A 19,015-nucleotide genomic window follows, 5' to 3' on the forward strand; every position below is an offset into this window, starting at 1 on the left:
ATATACTAATTCGATTTTACTCAATCCTACATCTAATTATAATTATTTCAATTTGAGGGAGATTGTTTTGATTATCTTAATTATTCACATCATAGCTACAATTTACACACAAAACTGTAATTACTTAATAGGAATTAAACCTCTTAAACGCTTCTCAAGAAATATCATCCAATGCATAAATCTTTCGCACGAACATACTAAACAAGGTGTGGAATGTTTCACAAGATCATAAAAAACCATGCAACAAAGTAACAAAAGTATCTTGGTATCAAAAACTTTCACGAAGTATGTAAAACAAATTCTTCTTTATTTAACAAACTGTTCAACAGCAATTATAATTGATTAATAAAAGGAAACACAAAAAAAAAAAAATCATAGAAAAGTGAAAAAACTTCATTAATTAGATTTAATAACATTTGATTATATTTATATTATTCTTTGATATATTTGGAAACTCAATTAGAATAAATTATTTAATTATTTCACCAAATAATGGATCAAATGCTAACCATGCTTGTGAGATAATTAATTATATATTCACTTTATCTATTGTTTTGCTCTTAGTTGGTTATAAAAAGAGATGAAAAATCTAAAAATATATAATCTAATATATATATATATATATATATATATATATATATATATATATATATATATATATATATATGTATGTATGAAATTTTTACTTAAAATTGAAAAGGATCCAACTGTGTAAATGAAATTCCCATGGTGGTCACATCTATTAGTCTCCCACCTTACTAAGCTAAACCTATTTCATATTTGTGTATTTAAGCAAGAAGGAACAGTTCGAAGCGTTGAGTGAGTGCGATACGCAACAATGGCGGAGAGCGCGAAAATGGTGGACCTTCAACTCACCTTAAAGCCTTTCTATAAGAGAGCCGCAGAAGCAGAGGTCACTCACTCTTCATTTTCTCATCTTATCGCTCTCTTTCATTCCTTCTTTGTTTGAAAACCTATCATTCCTATTTGCGATTGAAAATCCGTTACTCGAGCCCTTCGCGTTTTCGTTTAGTGTTGAAGCAAAATCAAACTCGTATTCGTTGGTACGAAGAATCCAATTGTTTGATAAGTTTTGGAAGAAATCAGTTGAGTTAAAGATAATACTGTAGCAGCGCATGAAGTGGAGTGAAACTCCGTTTTGCTTACTGAAACGTGTACATTTTGATTAGTTTAGTTTGTTCGCTGTTTTCATCTCGAAGCATGAAAGCATTTACTTGTTTAGTTTTTTCTTTCTTTCTTATCGTCAAATTAGTGATTAGTAATTTACCCGACATGTTATCTTGTTTTTTATATTTTATAGTGATAGTAGGGTCGAAAGTTATTGTCGTATTTACTTTGTAGAACAGAAATGTGTGAATGTTGTAAACAGGGTGCAGTTTTCACATTTGTGCCTCTCTTATGACATTTTGAAAGTAATTTTCTTAGCGGGTGTCAATAAAACAACAAATCTTATTAGAATACCATAGTAAGAAATGGACTAATATGTCCAATAAAACAACAAATCTTGTTAGAATACTATAGTAAGAAATGCTTTAAGTCTAACTCACCTCACAAAATAACTTGTAAGATAAGATTTGTATTATAAATTAGTCTTATTTCTATTTGTTGTGAGACTTCTAACATGATTCCATGAATTTCCATTTCCAGTAACAAGTTGAGACATACCACACGGCTTTAGGTGATTAATTAGTTCATTGGTTGAATGTAAGAGATCTAACAGATGTATAAGTAGCATTTGTAGGCATATTTGAAAAGAACTCGGATAATCAATTCAAGATTCACTTCAAAACTATCTCTATATGAATATTACTCAACTCTTCGTTTTTGTTTGGTTGGTTTCTCCCTTGACTAACCCGGCATCACAAATTTGCATCCCTGGAATTTACTTGTAAATTCGGGAGCTGTACCATTTGTGTAGCTTATTTTCTAAAACAGTCATATCTTAGCTTCTTGAGAGAACAACAAAAAAGGCGATTCTGGGTTTATTGTACGTCTTACTGCTTGAAACACTAGTGCAGTAGAGCTGGTTTTTCTATTCTGGTTCCATAGCTAAAGAAAACTTTTAGCCTGTCTTTTCGATTAATGGAAAGAAATGATGACATCCATGCTATTTTCAAGCTTCAGATTTTAACATTGGTCCAACTCAATCCTCAAACCCCTTAGTATTCCATACTGTTTTGCAACAGAGAGGGCCTCCTATTTGGCACTAATATCTTGGTTTCTAACTCATAACCCATAACACGTAGAGATGTCCGCCTAGAATAAGTATTTCCAAGATATTCCCAAATTTCACTGGCATTATAGTTAAGGATCCCTATAGCCATGTAATACTCTGCAAGTCATCATCGTTCCAAATTCAGAAATTTGTTAGATCTTAGGGTGTGACCTCCCTTTCAATATGGTTGAGTCTATCCATACCCTTCAATGTGCGTCTAATAAATTGAGCGCACTAGAGATAATTTTGACCTTTAAGAGGGCTATCATTAGGCGAATGTGAAAGATCAACATTGCTAAGTAGAGTTGCCATATCAAATGAAGAGATTCCTTATGCCTTTTGTTTTCACGTAGAAAGTAGTGAATATGCCCCTTTTTAAAGGAGAGATATGCAACCCGAGGTTAAAGTGCTGAACAGGGGCATGTTTGGAACTGCTACCTCAAGTTTGCTCTGACGAAGTAAGCGGTGGCAAGAATGGCAATCAAACAAGCTGTCACACACCGAAAATGGGTGGCTCGTGAGCTCCATGCACAAAGAAGGGGCAGTGTGTGGGTGCATGGCTGTTCCGATGGTGGTGCAACTCCAGCAGTTGCGAAATTGGAGGATGACGACCCTCCTAATGTGCTTGCTTTTTAGGTTGGCGGCTCCAGCACCAATGATGGTGGTGGTGATGATGGTGATAGTGATAGTGGTTTTTAAATTTGGGTGCATTTCAAGCAACCCAAATAAATAAAGGAAAGGAGTGTGCTTTAGGCAACCCCTAAAAATGAAAAAAGTAGCTAATATGACAACAGGAAAAATGCGGAAACATAGCTCCAGATGATCTGGAGCATTGATACCAACTTATGAGAGAAAAGTTCTTATTGAATTAAATTAATGAAACAATACATAAGCATCCATATACAGAGATCTTTGTCGCTAATAATTTCAAAGAGATCTCTAGCATGTTACAGGAGGACACTTGTAATGATTACAATATCCTCTTGTAACTTAACAAAATATTTTCTCCTGACTCAACAATTCCACTAGGACTGCTCTCCTTCGCTTTAAAATAAGAGTACAATAATGGTTTTTCTTTTCGTTTTAAAATTATGATTTAACTAATAATTATTATATTTTGCATGCTCCTCCTTTTGGCTTAGCTTTTGCAATAACTACACTGATCTCTCAACACATTTTTCTAGGCATGTAGATATGCAACTAATTTATTTTCTTTGTTTTTAATTTTGGAAAATGATTTTGTCACATTTTTAATCGTGATGTTCTTATCCAAACCAAGTCAAGCCTTTCATGAAATCTTAGTTTCATTATCCTCAACGTATTTTAGTTTCTGGAACATATTTTTACTGCCAAGTTGCTGCAAAATGTTGTCATTGTTGTAGAAAGCTGACAGAAACACGAACAAAATTTCTTGAGGCGTGTAGAGATTTACTGTCCTTAAGGACTTATCTACGGTGTATTGCGTAAGGTCCCAGGATACAACAGGAACTTCCCAAAATATTTCTGAGGATCTTAGAACTAGCAAGGATCTCTAAAAAAGTATAAAATAACCCAAAATATTTTTAGAAGAGGAAAAGAAGAAAAGAGAATGAGAGAATATTGCTTTTGGTTTGTCTTGGAATGGAGGAAGAACTCTCTATTTATAGAGCTAGGGGAGAATAAAATCAATAAAAGACAATAAAAGAAATAAATAATTTGACCGTTGTAGCACTTAAAAATTTGATTGTTGCTAATTAATAAAAATATTAACATTGCCAATTAATAAAAGAATATTAGCATTGTAAAACGTTCAAATAGCATTGTAAAACGTTCAAACACCAACATTTAACTTTTGCAATATTACAACAATCCCCCACATATTGCAAAAGAGAGTTGAAAGAAAAGATAAGAAACTTTTATTCTGCGTCTCAAAGGATGTAATGCATCAGAGCTGGTATAGTAAGTTATATGAACCAGTCTTAGATTGAGATACTTAACACAGAGTGTAGTTGGTATAGCAAACTATATGAACTAAAGACAATTGACGTGTGTTAGAGGTTTATCAATCACAATACACCCCCACAATCCTTGCTATTATCGCTGTGTTGCGCTTACTAGGCCATGCGCGTGCCCGATATTCATGAGTGCTTTAGAGGTCATGCCAAGATCTCATGCAAGCGGCCCCACTCGACACTCATATAGGTTATTTCATCAAGTGTATGCTGCAAATCATACACCACCCATGAGGGATATGAAAATCATTAAAAACTTTGTTTAAGCTAAAATTCTTTCACTACATAGAATTTTAATGACAAAGTTTAGCCTCTCAATAATGTAGTCTTTTATCACTTTCACACACACACTATAGGAAGGGACATAATTGATTAAAATCAATTTAGTGGTATCAGAACTAACAGGTTACTTGTTTTAACCCAAATGAACCTTATTCATGGATCTCCAATCACATAGGTTGGGTTACCATCACTTGTTTGTTTGCAAGTGGCTTAAGTCTCATTCTCCTCGATGATTCTAATATCATTAATCTTCCTAGGTTTTTTGTCAGAGGATCTGCTAGATTCCATTATGACTTCACATAATTAATGGAAATGGTTCCACTCTTTAGCAGCTGCTTCACCAAATTGTGTCTCAATTGTATATGTATATTCTTTCCATTGTAATTCTTGTTTTTAGATATAGCTATTGCCGATTGGCAATCACAGTGTATTGATACCGATGGGGTTGGTTTCATTCCTAGTAGAATGTTAGCTAAAAAGTTTTTCAACCACTCAACCTCATTACCAGCCTTCTCAAGAGCAACAAACTCAGATTTCATTGTTGATCTTGCAATAATTGTTTGCCTGGCTGACCTCCATGTAATCGCACCACCCCCAAGTGTGATTACATAACCACTAGTGGATTTTGCCTCATCTGAATCAGAGATCTAGTTAGCATCACTGTACCCTTCTAGTACAGCGGGAAATCCACTGTATTCAATGGCATAATCCATTGTTCCATTGTTCCTGTTTTGGACATTGAGTGTATCTACTCAGTCTACCTACTGCATAAGCAATATCAGGTTTAGAAAAGTTCACCAAGTGTAGTAAGCTCCCAATTATCTGGACATACTAAGGCTGAGATATAGATTCTCCTTTATTTATTTATTTTATTAATTTAGAATTGTCATCAAAAAGGGTACTCAGTGGTTTGAGTCATAAAACCTAAACTTCTTAAGAAGTTTCTCAATATATTGTTCTTGGGATAGTAATATACTATCTTCCTTCCTTATGATTCTAATACCTAACATCACATTAGTTTCACCTATGTCTTTCATTTCAAAATTTGATCTAAAAACCTTGATTTTTAAATATTATCTTATTGCATGTGACAATCATTAACATGTCGTTCATATATAAATATATAACGACATATTCTCTACTTCCAGATTTAGAGTAACATCATTAGGTGAAAAGCCAAATTTATTTCTTCAAGTAATTAAGTAAAATTACCTACACCCCCACAATTTTAAAATATTTAAGATTGGTAAACGAGAAAATATTTGGTTGTGCTTTTCTCTTTGTAGGTAAAGTATACGAAAATTTACTCAAGTACCTCATCTTCTTGTTTCTTTTCCTTTCTTTGGAGAGAAAATCTTTTCCACCTTTCCTCAAACATTAGAAAGGCATGACACATGAAAATTAGAGTTCATCATCCTAACTCCAATGAACTCTAAGTTGTCACCTCGTCTCCCTCTTCTTCATCCTCATCCGCGGTTCCTACAAATGCGATCAAAAGCCACCGTTGCTGTGAGCACCTTGCCAGCCTTTGAAAGTTCTATCCAGAGAAAACCTCGACTTTTGACATGTTCGGAAAGGGTTTCGCGAAGACTGTCTAAGTTTCGGAAACAATATTTTGATCCTCCGGGATTGAGTTGTTGATGTTAGCCTTAAGTCCTTAAGATTGTTGTAAAAAGCTGACAGAAACACGAACAAAATTTCCTAAGGCGTGTAGATTCACTATCCTTAAGGACTTATCCGCGGTGTATTGCGCAAGCTCCCCAGGATACAATAGGAACTTCCCAGAATATTTCTGAGGATCTTAGAACTAGCAAGGATCTCTAAAAAGAGTATAAAATAACCCAAAATATTTTTAGAAGAGGAAAGGAAGAAAAGAGGATGAGAGAAGATTGCTTTTGGTTTGTCTTGGAATGGAGGAAGAACTCTCTATTTATAGAGCTAGGGGAGAATAAAATCAATAAAAGACAATAAAAGCAATAAATAATTTGACAGTTGCAGCACTTAAAAATTTGACTGTTGCTAATTAATAAAAATATTAACGTTGCCAATTAGTAAAAGAATATTAACATTGTAAAACGTTCAAACACCAACGTTTAACTTTTGCAATATTACAACAGTCATTAGCTTGTTAAGATGAAGATAACACATGATTGAAGTTTACATAGTTAAGATAAGGGTAATATATGAATAAAAAATGAGTTATTCGGCTCTATTCATTGGACAAACAAAGAAATAAAACTTTTTTCTACTCATAATACATCCAAATAATAGGACTGAAGTTTATTTCTATTTTTTCACCCACTCCATTCCATTCATCACTTTTCAACAATGCAAACATAGCCTTACTTCTGTCTTTTTATCTATTTTCAGTTGGTTTTGAGTGTTTTAGTAGTTTGCATTCACTTCATGCTGGAGGGAAAGGCTGAGACGATAGTTTGAAACAGAATTTGGGTTATCAAAATGAAGAGTTTAAGAGCAGAAACCTCAGATCAAAAGTTCACTAGATTAAGAGGTACCATATCCCTGGAATGATTTCCATGAGTGAAAAGAAAAGGTTTATCTCTATTGAAAAGTTCACTAGATACATCCTTTATTGGTACCTTATACCTTACCTATGGGTCATCATTTTTCAAGGAAATGGATGATTTACATTGCTTTCATGTAAATTCAGTTTTATGATAATAACTTACCACAAGTGCATAATAAAAAATATTGTTATAACTTATAATTGAGCCCCTTTCTTGCATGTTCTGCACCAACGTTCCTTCTATTTGGAATGGAGACTAGGTCATGGTAGGTTTGCTGTTTCAAGTATTAGGTTGAACTGTTTAGTAAGTTGCTAAATCGTTTACCTAGATTATGTAAAACTGAACTGCGTATGGCTTGAGGTTAGAGTGTATTTGACTCTGAAAAATGGATATGTAAAGGACTTCCCCCAGACATTCTTTTTTCTTTGCTTTCCATATCTTGGGCTGATATTAAATCAGCTTCCACTGTATTCTCTGACGACAAACTTGCTGCAATACCAACTGCGTGACATTTTGGCACTGTTGTGACTTGTGAGACACGGCTGTTAATAATATGTCAGAATGGGAAGAACTTGCAGAGCATTTACTTGAGTTTTTATTTCTTGTTTTGACATTTTAATTACAAATTTTTCATCTTATTTTCAATCAAATACAGCACAACTCTTTTTTTTTTCAGTTTTTCCTGTACTTATTTTTTAAAAGAAGGATTTCCTACAAGTTACAACTCTCTTACCAGCTTATCTCTATTATAGGAGCGCTTATCAAGACTAGAAGCTACCTTGAATAATAAAGAAGGTACGTGCTAAGGTACTCGAGACAACCATTAGTATATTCTGATTGACTGTCCTTGAGATTGTGGACCTAAATTACCTTTATATGAGATTTTGCTCAGATGCTAGAAATGAGGAAAACACGAAAGTGATTAATGATCTTCAGTCAAAGCTGAAAGCTGCAAATGCAGAAATTATTTCGGAAAAAGAGAAGGTTGTCCTCATCTATGGTTTGTTTATATACATTACATTTTGGTAATGGTTCAATATCATACCTCATTACTAATAATTTTAATTTGCAGATTCGAACGCTTACAGAAGAAAATGCAAAACTTCAATACCGATTAATTCATCTCGCGAGATCACTCAAGGAAGCTAATTTAAAGTTAGAGCAAGTGAGTATCGCTGATGTTTCTTTCAATGGTTTTGATTAATTAATAAATGCGCATTATTTCAACGAGTGTGGCTTTAGAAGTTTGTACCCATAGTGTCATACAATTATTTGGATTATACCTTTCATATAGAAATGAGGCAACTGATTTTCTTTTTCTGTTACACTTTTGAGAAATACATGGTTCAAGATGTTCTGCATATTTTAAGATGTAGCTTGGCTTGAAGTTCAAATCAGGCCATTATATCTATTTATAAAAGAAAGAAAAATTAATATGGATTGAAAATTTTAATATAGGAATCTATGGTTCAAGATGTTCTGCATATTTTAAGATGTAGCTTGGCTTGAGGTTCAAATCAGGCCATTATATATCTATTTATAAAAGAAAGAATAAAATTAATATGGATTGAAAATTTTAATATAGGAATCATGTTTTAAATATTAGCTTAGAATTAGCCTTGCAGCCGAAATTGGTTTTATGTGCCACTGCTTTTCTTCTTCTTCTTGAGGTCAGAAAAACAAGTAGTTTAATAATTTGGTAAGTTCTTATACACAACCAGCTTTGTTTCGAAACCGCATTCTCTGTTATAACTTTTAAATTTCGTCAAAAGGAGTGTTAAACTATGTTTGAGTTTTGAAACTCGATCTGGACGGTGAGAATTTGCATCAAATGTTTGATTGCTCTTCCAATGGTTATCAAACATGATTAATGAAATTTGTTCTACTTACTGTATACCTTTTTACTTGGTGAAAGTTATGTAATGCTGTTGTTTGGAATCTGGCTCATGGCTTCGCACTATTTCTTTTCCTGATTTCAGGCTATGATAGGATGATGAGGGTGTATGTTAGGAGAAAGAAGAGTATGTGAGTAGTTAGTTGCATTAGCTGGCCTAACTGTCTGACAGTTAAAAAGGGGAACACTTATTGTGTATAAATAGTTAAGGGGAATAAGGGGAGAGGGATTGGACAGTTAGTAGTTTCTAAAACAGGATTTGGTTATCCTTGTTGGGGAAGGTTAAGCTTCCTTTGTTCTTCCTATTCTTGCATTCTTTCTTGAAAGTCAATAATATCAGAGGTTATACAGACTTTCTGTACTGTTTCCGAGAGTTGTTGAGTGAGAGATAGGAATTCTTTAACAAGAAACCTATCAATTTGGTCCGACCTGCCGGATTCCAAATTTTGCGAGAAGTGAACGAAGATGGAGAACCATACCGATGCGAGACTGGAGGCAATTGAGATCACGATGGAGGGAATGAAGGCTGAGTCAGCGGCTGTACGACGAGACTTGCAGCAAATTATGAGGGTCTTGGGTACGAGCGTTAATCCACCGGAGGGGAGTTCTGATGCCAGTTCGGTGAACGACAACAGACACCGAGTCGTGGGGGAAAATGAGAATGGAGGGAATGGAAACAGAGGCGAGGAACAAAAGCCGTGGCGGAAAAGGATTGAATTGCCGACATTCGATGGAGACGAGCCTTTGAGTTGGCTCAACAGAGCGGAAAGGTTTTTCGACATTCAGAAGGTGATGAGCGATGAAGACAAAGTGGAAATCGCGTATGTGAGTATGGAGGGAAGCGCAGCGTACTGGTTTACGTTCTGGAGACAGAAAGCAAGAAATCGCTCCTGGGACGGTTTGAAGGCCGCGATGATCAACCGGTTCGGTGGGGGATTCAGAGGAACGGTGTTCGAAAGGTTGGCGTCGTTGAGACAGGAGGGCACGGTGGAGGAATTTGTGCGCACCTTTGAGGTATTGACTGGACAGACGAGGGGCATTCCGGAGGAGCAAGTACTCGGATATTTCCTCGCCGGACTGCGGGAGGACATAAAGGGGCAGGTTCGAATCCAGAACCCGCGGGATTTAATGGAGGCAATGAGGGTCGCTCGGGACGTGGAGGATGCGATGGTGAGAGCGCAAGGGGGTTTTGCGAGTGGGTTCCGAATGAACCCTGTAGGGGCGCGATCATCGGGAGGAGTGATACGAACAGACCCGATTCGTAATCCGGCAAACCAAGGAGGCCGAGTGGAGACGGCGGGAAATGCGAGAAGAGATGGGGGTATCGCGAACGCGAATACGAGACCGAATATTGCGGGTGGGAACGATAACCGTGGAAGAATGGTGAGAAACCTACCATATCCGGAGTTTCTCAAGAGAAGCAAGGAGGGTCGTTGCTTCCGGTGCGGTGGCCCATTCGCGCCCGGCCATCGTTGTGATGATAAGAGTTTGAGGGTATTATTGTTAGCGGAAGACGAGGAGGAGGAAGTGGGAGAAGAACCCGAAACCCAAGGAGAGAAGCTCTTGGAGTTATCGGCCTGTTCTGCAGAAGGGCTAACGTCGGCCAGAACGCTAAAATTGACGGGGATGATCGGAGAAAGGAGGGTGGTGGTGCTGATAGACAGCGGCGCCAGTCACAACTACATAGGCCGGAAGCTGACGGAGGAATTAGCATTGAAGGTGACGGACACCCCGGCGTACTGCGTGAGTTTGGGTGATGGCCATCGGAGAATGACGCGGGGCCGGTGTGAGAAGGTGACGGTGAAGCTGGAGGAAGTCGATGTGGAGGAAGATTTTTACGTCTTTGAGCTGGGGGGTGTAGATGTAATTTTGGGAGTTGCATGGCTGGCCAAACTAGGAGAAGTAAGCACCAATTGGGGAAAAATGACTATGGTTTATAAAGTGGGGGACAAGAAGATACGTATAAGGGGCGACCCATCATTATCGAGACAGGTGGTGAATGCTAAGAGCTTGTTTAAACTAGTGGAAGCTGACTCAGGGGCTGTGGTTTGGAATCTGTGCAAAGTGGAGAAGGAAAACTGCAGTGAGTGGGATAGTGATGTGACGGAAGAGCAGAAAAAACAATTACAGGCGGTGCTACAGGCGCACTATTCCGTTTTCCGTGAATTTCAGGGGCTGCCTCCAAACCGAAACAGAGAACACCGCATCCAACTAAAAGAGGGAGTAGACCCCATAAATGTGAGGCCATATCGCTACCCTCACCTCATGAAGGGGGAGATTGAGAAGCAGGTGGAAGATATGTTGAAGGCAGGCATCATTCGTCCGAGCACGAGCCCATTCTCTAGTCCAGTCATCTTGGTGAAGAAGAAGGATGGGAGTTGGAGATTCTGTGTAGATTACCGGGCCCTAAATAAAGCAACTGTCCCCGATAAGTTTCCTATCCCCGTGATAGAAGAATTGCTAGATGAGCTGACCGGTGCACGTTACTTTTCGAAAATTGATTTAAAATCTGGATATCACCAGATTAGAATGGAGGAAGGGGATGTGCCCAAGACTGCTTTCCGCACTCACCTCGGCCATTTCGAGTTCCTTGTTATGCCATTTGGGCTCACCAATGCCCCTGCTACTTTCCAGAGTACGATGAATGAGCTATTGCGGAAGTATCTTAGGAAATGGGTGTTAGTTTTTTTTGATGATATCCTTGTTTACAGTTCCACATGGGAAGACCACTTGCTGCATTTAGACGGAGTGCTACGGGTGCTAGAGGAGAATGGATGGGTGGCCAACCAAAAGAAATGTGAGTTTGGAAGAAGGAGGATCCAATATTTAGGCCATCAAATCTCAGAACAGGGGGTGGAGATGGATGGTGATAAGACGAAAGCCGTGGTGGAATGGGGAGAGCCGAGGAGCTTGAAGGCATTAAGGGGTTTCTTGGGGTTAACGGGTTACTATAGAAGATTCGTGGCGGGATATGGAAAATTGGCCAGACCATTGACGGAGCTATTGAAGAAGGGTAAGTTTGACTGGTCCGAGCAAGCAAAACAAGCGATGGATACGTTGAAGGCTGCGATAACCTCAGCTCCCGTGTTAGCTTTGCCAAACTTCGAACAAGAGTTTCACATCGAGTGTGATGCCTCTGGAGGTGGGGTGGGAGCTGTGTTGACCCAGAATAAGAGACCGATAGCTTTTTTTAGCAAGGCTTTGTCTACGGCTTCTCTAAGTAAGTCAATTTATGAGAAAGAATTAATGGCTCTCGTTTTAGCCATTCAGCACTGGAGACCTTACTTGGTGGGGAGGAAATTTACCGTGCACACTGACCAGCGCAGTTTGAAATACTTGATGGAACAGAGAATTACCACTCAAAGTCAGCAAAACTGGTTGGCAAAATTAATGGGATATGACTTTGAGATCGTATATAAAAAGGGAAGTACCAATAAGGCTGCTGATGCCCTCTCGAGGAGAGATGAAGGAGAGAGGGAAGAAAGAGAATTACAGCTCATTTCCAGACCCTTTTGGCAGGATTTTAACGACATCCTGCGAGAGGTAGAGGAGGACGTGACATTGCAGAAAGTGATTGCTGATCTGAAACAGGATTCAAACTCTCATGGAGCTTACACTTTAGAAAATGAAAGATTGCATTACAAAGGCCGGATGGTGATATCGTCCAGTTCAGTTTGGATACCAAAGTTACTTGATGAATTCCATGTAACCAAAACTGGGGGGCACTCGGGAGTCTATCGTACATATAGGAGGATAGCCCAATCTTTGTATTGGGTGGGGATGAAGAAGACAATCACTGAATTTGTGGCGAGTTGTGCAGTATGCCAGCAGCATAAGTACTTGGCAGCAAATCCTCAAGGGCTACTGCAACCCCTACCCATTCCGCAAGCTGTTTGGGAGGAAATCAGCTTGGACTTCATAGTAAGATTACCTAAATCCCAGGGGTATGATGCCATTATGGTAGTGGTGGACAGGTTGAGTAAATACGCGCATTTTATAGCATTGAAACACCCATATTCTGCTAAAACCGTAGCTGATGTGTTCACCAAAGAGATCATCAGGCTACATGGGATTCCGGTTTCTATGGTGAGTGATAGAGATCCCTTATTTCTGAGTATTTTCTGGAAGGAATTATTCAAGATGCAGGGAACACAGCTCAAAATGAGCACGGCGTATCATCCAGAGACGGATGGGCAAACTGAGGTGGTTAACCGCATTGTTGAAGGATATTTGCGGTGCTTTTGCTCTGAACAACCAAAGAGCTGGTATGCTATGCTTCCTTGGGCTGAGTTTTGGTATAACACGAGCTATCAAGGAGCTGCAAGATGCACGCCGTTTGAAGTTGTATATGGGAGAGCACCTCCCTCATTTAGCCGGTTCATTCCGGGGGAAACACCAGTGGAGGCAGTGGCGCAGGATTTGATGACAAGAGATGAAGCCCTCAAACAGCTAAAGTATCACTTGAATCGGGCTCAGGAATTAATGAAGCAGCAAGCAGATAAGAAGAGGAGGGAGATAGATATAAAAGTAGGAGATTGGGTGTACTTGAAGATTAGACCACACCGTCAATCTTCAATGCCAACTAGACTACACCCAAAACTCTCGGCACGTTATTTTGGGCCCTACAAGGTGTTACAGCAGGTGGGGAGTGTAGCTTTTCGATTGGAGTTACCTGAATCTGCCAGGATTCATTCAGTGTTTCATGTGGCGCAGTTAAAGAAAGCGGTGGGGGACCATGGGATTGAAAAGATGTTGCCAGAGGAGTTGCAAGCTGACGGTCCTGCTTTTTGGCCAGCAAGAATTTTGGAGCGTAGGCAAATTCAAAAAGAAGATGAAGTATGTCACCAAGTTCTGGTAGAATGGCAGACAGGGGGAAAAGAAGGAGCAACTTGGGAAGATCAAACCACAATCCAGGAACAGTTTCCAGAATTTAACCTTGAGGACAAGGTTATGGATGGAGGGGGGGGTAATGATAGGATGATGAGGGTGTATGTTAGGAGAAAGAAGAGTATGTGAGTAGTTAGTTGCATTAGCTGGCCTAACTGTCTGACAGTTAAAAAGGGGAACACTTATTGTGTATAAATAGTTAAGGGGAATAAGGGGAGAGGGATTGGACAGTTAGTAGTTTCTAAAACAGGATTTGGTTATCCTTGTTGGGGAAGGTTAAGCTTCCTTTGTTCTTCCTATTCTTGCATTCTTTCTTGAAAGTCAATAATATCAGAGGTTATACAGACTTTCTGTACTGTTTCCGAGAGTTGTTGAGTGAGAGATAGGAATTCTTTAACAAGAAACCTATCAATTTGGTCCGACCTGCCGGATTCCAAATTTTGCGAGAAGTGAACGAAGATGGAGAACCATACCGATGCGAGACTGGAGGCAATTGAGATCACGATGGAGGGAATGAAGGCTGAGTCAGCGGCTGTACGACGAGACTTGCAGCAAATTATGAGGGTCTTGGGTACGAGCGTTAATCCACCGGAGGGGAGTTCTGATGCCAGTTCGGTGAACGACAACAGACACCGAGTCGTGGGGGAAAATGAGAATGGAGGGAATGGAAACAGAGGCGAGGAACAAAAGTCGTGGCGGAAAAGGATTGAATTGCCGACATTCGATGGAGACGAGCCTTTGAGTTGGCTCAACAGAGCGGAAAGGTTTTTCGACATTCAGAAGGTGATGAGCGATGAAGACAAAGTGGAAATCGCGTATGTGAGTATGGAGGGAAGCGCAGCGTACTGGTTTACGTTCTGGAGACAGAAAGCAAGAAATCGCTCCTGGGACGGTTTGAAGGCCGCGATGATCAACCGGTTCGGTGGGGGATTCAGAGGAACGGTGTTCGAAAGGTTGGCGTCGTTGAGACAGGAGGGCACGGTGGAGGAATTTGTGCGCACCTTTGAGGTATTGACTGGACAGACGAGGGGCATTCCGGAGGAGCAAGTACTCGGATATTTCCTCGCCGGACTGCGGGAGGACATAAAGGGGCAGGTTCGAATCCAGAACCCGCGGGATTTAATGGAGGCAATGAGGGTCGCTCGGGACGTGGAGGATGCGATGGTGAGAGCGCAAGGGGGTTTTGCGAGTGGGTTCCGAATGAACCCTGTAGGGGCGCGATCATCGGGAGGAGTGATACGAACAGACCCGATTCGTAATCCGGCAAACCAAGGAGGCCGAGTGGAGACGGCGGGAAATGCGAGAAGAGATGGGGGTATCGCGAACGCGAATACGAGACCGAATATTGCGGGTGGGAACGATAACCGTGGAAGAATGGTGAGAAACCTACCATATCCGGAGTTTCTCAAGAGAAGCAAGGAGGGTCGTTGCTTCCGGTGCGGTGGCCCATTCGCGCCCGGCCATCGTTGTGATGATAAGAGTTTGAGGGTATTATTGTTAGCGGAAGACGAGGAGGAGGAAGTGGGAGAAGAACCCGAAACCCAAGGAGAGAAGCTCTTGGAGTTATCGGCCTGTTCTGCAGAAGGGCTAACGTCGGCCAGAACGCTAAAATTGACGGGGATGATCGGAGAAAGGAGGGTGGTGGTGCTGATAGACAGCGGCGCCAGTCACAACTACATAGGCCGGAAGCTGACGGAGGAATTAGCATTGAAGGTGACGGACACCCCGGCGTACTGCGTGAGTTTGGGTGATGGCCATCGGAGAATGACGCGGGGCCGGTGTGAGAAGGTGACGGTGAAGCTGGAGGAAGTCGATGTGGAGGAAGATTTTTACGTCTTTGAGCTGGGGGGTGTAGATGTAATTTTGGGAGTTGCATGGCTGGCCAAACTAGGAGAAGTAAGCACCAATTGGGGAAAAATGACTATGGTTTATAAAGTGGGGGACAAGAAGATACGTATAAGGGGCGACCCATCATTATCGAGACAGGTGGTGAATGCTAAGAGCTTGTTTAAACTAGTGGAAGCTGACTCAGGGGCTGTGGTTTGGAATCTGTGCAAAGTGGAGAAGGAAAACTGCAGTGAGTGGGATAGTGATGTGACGGAAGAGCAGAAAAAACAATTACAGGCGGTGCTACAGGCGCACTATTCCGTTTTCCGTGAATTTCAGGGGCTGCCTCCAAACCGAAACAGAGAACACCGCATCCAACTAAAAGAGGGAGTAGACCCCATAAATGTGAGGCCATATCGCTACCCTCACCTCATGAAGGGGGAGATTGAGAAGCAGGTGGAAGATATGTTGAAGGCAGGCATCATTCGTCCGAGCACGAGCCCATTCTCTAGTCCAGTCATCTTGGTGAAGAAGAAGGATGGGAGTTGGAGATTCTGTGTAGATTACCGGGCCCTAAATAAAGCAACTGTCCCCGATAAGTTTCCTATCCCCGTGATAGAAGAATTGCTAGATGAGCTGACCGGTGCACGTTACTTTTCGAAAATTGATTTAAAATCTGGATATCACCAGATTAGAATGGAGGAAGGGGATGTGCCCAAGACTGCTTTCCGCACTCACCTCGGCCATTTCGAGTTCCTTGTTATGCCATTTGGGCTCACCAATGCCCCTGCTACTTTCCAGAGTACGATGAATGAGCTATTGCGGAAGTATCTTAGGAAATGGGTGTTAGTTTTTTTTGATGATATCCTTGTTTACAGTTCCACATGGGAAGACCACTTGCTGCATTTAGACGGAGTGCTACGGGTGCTAGAGGAGAATGGATGGGTGGCCAACCAAAAGAAATGTGAGTTTGGAAGAAGGAGGATCCAATATTTAGGCCATCAAATCTCAGAACAGGGGGTGGAGATGGATGGTGATAAGACGAAAGCCGTGGTGGAATGGGGAGAGCCGAGGACAACTCACTATAAAATATTCGGTTTACGAGCAGCGCACGAGCAGCTACAGAGAATGAAATTGTAGAGTTCTTGAGTTTACGAGCTGAGATTGACAGAAGCTTTTTCTTTGAGTATTTTGGTTTATAGTTGATATTCGTGGCGATGCTAAATATGTTTAAGCTTTATTGGTTTTACAACTTATAAATCAGATCTTTGTTTTGCTCATACATTATGATAGACAAATTTCTTCCAGCTTTAGCTCACACATTATGATTGACAAATTTCTTCCGGCTTTAGCTCATACATTTGGCTTTATTGCTCCACAGCAGCCACAGAAAATGAGCCAGGATTAAACATTCGGTATCAGAGATGAAGCGAGGACACATGAACTGACTGAAGTTATTTTTTTTTATAATCTTTTTTATTAATATAAATTTGAACTTGAACTAAACATAACCATATGAAAGGACAAATAATATATTCTTGTATTAAATATTATGTGAATTTTTCTGTACATGGTCATTTACACTCTACAGTGTGGGCCATTAGTTTGATGACACTTAACTTGTGTATTGTTTCTTTTTTTCTTTTTAACTGCACATTAGTCCTTGCAAAACTCAATCGTTTAATATACTTTTGGCAATTCGAATCTGCAAAGTAGAGAATCCTTTTTGAAAGGAAATGGCACAGTAAACAAATAGTTTCGAGCCGAAGAAAAGGACTGTCTGCTGAGAGAAAGAACTTGCATTAGTTTCATAATTATAGTGAATACTTTGCCTTTTTGTTTGCCATGCATACCATTGCAACTAAGAACTCAAACGAAACGTTACTCCAAAATTGACCTATTATCAACCCAGTCTCTTGTTCTCGGTTTTCCGTCAAAATGTGCACTTTTTGTCGTTAATGTATGGCTTTGAGAATTTATGAAAAAAATCACGAAGTTGCATTTTGGTGGACAGCTCACTATAAAATAGTCGTTAATGACTTTAAGTTTTTTTTTTAAATTATAAAATCGTCATAAAAGTTACCATTTCAGTGACTCTGAATAAAAGTCATTATTTATGAGACGATTTCAATATTTTTGTTTTTTAAGGGAAGTACGTATGCATATGGAAACTTTACTCTTTTTTTCTGCTTACTTTTTCTAATAAATTTTTTTACACATTTTGTAATTTATGTTTTCTAATTTAAATATAAGAATTAAATTTTACATTTATAAAGCTGTTCTCTAATTTAGGTATTTATAGTTAAGATGGTTAGGTTTTTTAAATGATAAATTTTGAATAAATTTTAGTCTCTTTGGAAAAAAGAAAAAGTAACGACTAGGGCAAAAATGCATAATTTATGCATATTGTCTTTATGAACTGATAATACAAGTAAATACCAAATGAATAATAATAATATTTGTCCAAGTTACAACAAAATCATCATAGATTATAGGTTTTACTATTCAACCACTTGATTTTGTGACAAAAGTTTGGGAGACTTACAACTCAAATAAAAGAACGTCATAACCCATTTTTTCACTTACTCTAGTTCGAAAAGACATTTTCCTTGATGTTGTCGGAAAACATTATTGATGGATATTGACCTTTGATATTACCGACAGATAAAATATCATCGGTAATTATTGAAGATCAAAAGTCGTCGGTAATACCAAAGGCTACAAATCATTGGTAATTATTGAGGGACAAAAGCCCGCAGTAAATAAGGGCAAAACTGGATGATATTTCCGACGGTCTAAGGTTGTCGGTAATATGAAGCCTATGTTTGCATTAGCGACGAACTATGACCGTCGGTAATCTACATGCCATTTCCAGTGCAAGTTTTTTTGTGCCTTATATCCAATATAAGGAAACATGCAAATAAGCAATCAATAGTAATGAATGATCCAAACATCAATTCAACCAGCCAATTCATCCAGACAATTCATCAAATGCAATTATTCAACATTCATCAAGATTACTTCAATGTTTTGAAATATAATTCTAAGTTTAATGGTCTTCAAAAGTTCCTACATGCATAACAAAGTTTGAAAATAAAAAAGCTAACTTCAATGGTCTTCAAAAGTTCCTAAATGCGTAACAAAGTTTGAAAATTAAAAAGCTAACTTTAGTGGTCTTCAAAAGTTCCTAAATGCATAACAAAGTTTGAAAATTAAAAAGCTAACTTTAATGTTTTCAAATGTTCCTAAATGTCTAATAATCATTGTAATCATCAGAATCATCATCATGATATTCTTCTTGCATAGGTATGGTTTGGGAAGGCTGCTAAGGTAGGCGTGGCTGCTGGGATGATGATGGGGACTGTCCTTG

General features: G+C 39.4%; 2 protein-coding genes across 6 annotated transcripts; both read left to right on the forward strand.

Annotated features, from left to right (window-relative positions):
- The first annotated feature begins 745 nt into the window (after nt 1-745).
- Nucleotides 746-17,259, forward strand: LOC124843620 (threonine-tRNA ligase 2). 5 transcript variants are annotated; one of them, XM_088096068.1, is made up of 5 exons: nt 746-913; nt 7,790-7,832; nt 7,930-8,021; nt 8,110-8,202; nt 16,998-17,259. In XM_088096068.1, exons 1-5 carry the CDS (start codon nt 839-841, stop codon nt 17,040-17,042), a joined length of 348 nt encoding a protein of 115 aa, XP_087952194.1. In that variant the 5' UTR covers nt 746-838; the 3' UTR covers nt 17,043-17,259. The 5 variants fall into 5 exon arrangements, with proteins under 5 accessions (XP_087952194.1, XP_087952198.1, XP_087952195.1 ...); XM_088096072.1 differs by lacking the exon at nt 16,998-17,259 and adding an exon at nt 9,017-9,158 and having other exon boundaries at nt 748-913; XM_088096069.1 differs by lacking the exon at nt 16,998-17,259 and adding an exon at nt 16,751-16,952 and having other exon boundaries at nt 750-913; nt 8,110-8,206.
- LOC148194084 (uncharacterized) lies at nt 14,278-16,746 on the forward strand (the record flags this gene model as incomplete). Its single annotated transcript, XM_088096358.1, has 1 exon — nt 14,278-16,746. A coding segment is annotated over exon 1 (2,469 nt), but the record flags the coding sequence as incomplete, so codon positions are not given.
- Nucleotides 17,260-19,015: the final 1,756 nt, after the last annotated feature.

The sequence above is a fragment of the Vigna umbellata genome, chromosome 8 (assembly GCF_029865625.1).
Source record: "Vigna umbellata cultivar VRB3 chromosome 8, Vumbellata_1.0, whole genome shotgun sequence".
NCBI lineage: Eukaryota > Viridiplantae > Streptophyta > Magnoliopsida > Fabales > Fabaceae > Vigna > Vigna umbellata.

Excerpts from the sequence above, each read along its gene's own strand:
- LOC124843620 (XM_088096068.1), top strand. The coding sequence starts at position 839 with ATGGCGGAGAGCGCGAAAATGGTGGACCTTCAACTCACCTTAAAGCCT. Across the intron at positions 7,833-7,929 it reads TACCTTGAATAATAAAGAAG|ATGCTAGAAATGAGGAAAAC; the intron begins GTACGTGCTAAG and ends GATTTTGCTCAG. Across the intron at positions 8,203-16,997 it reads CTAATTTAAAGTTAGAGCAA|CTCATACATTTGGCTTTATT; the intron begins GTGAGTATCGCT and ends TTCCGGCTTTAG.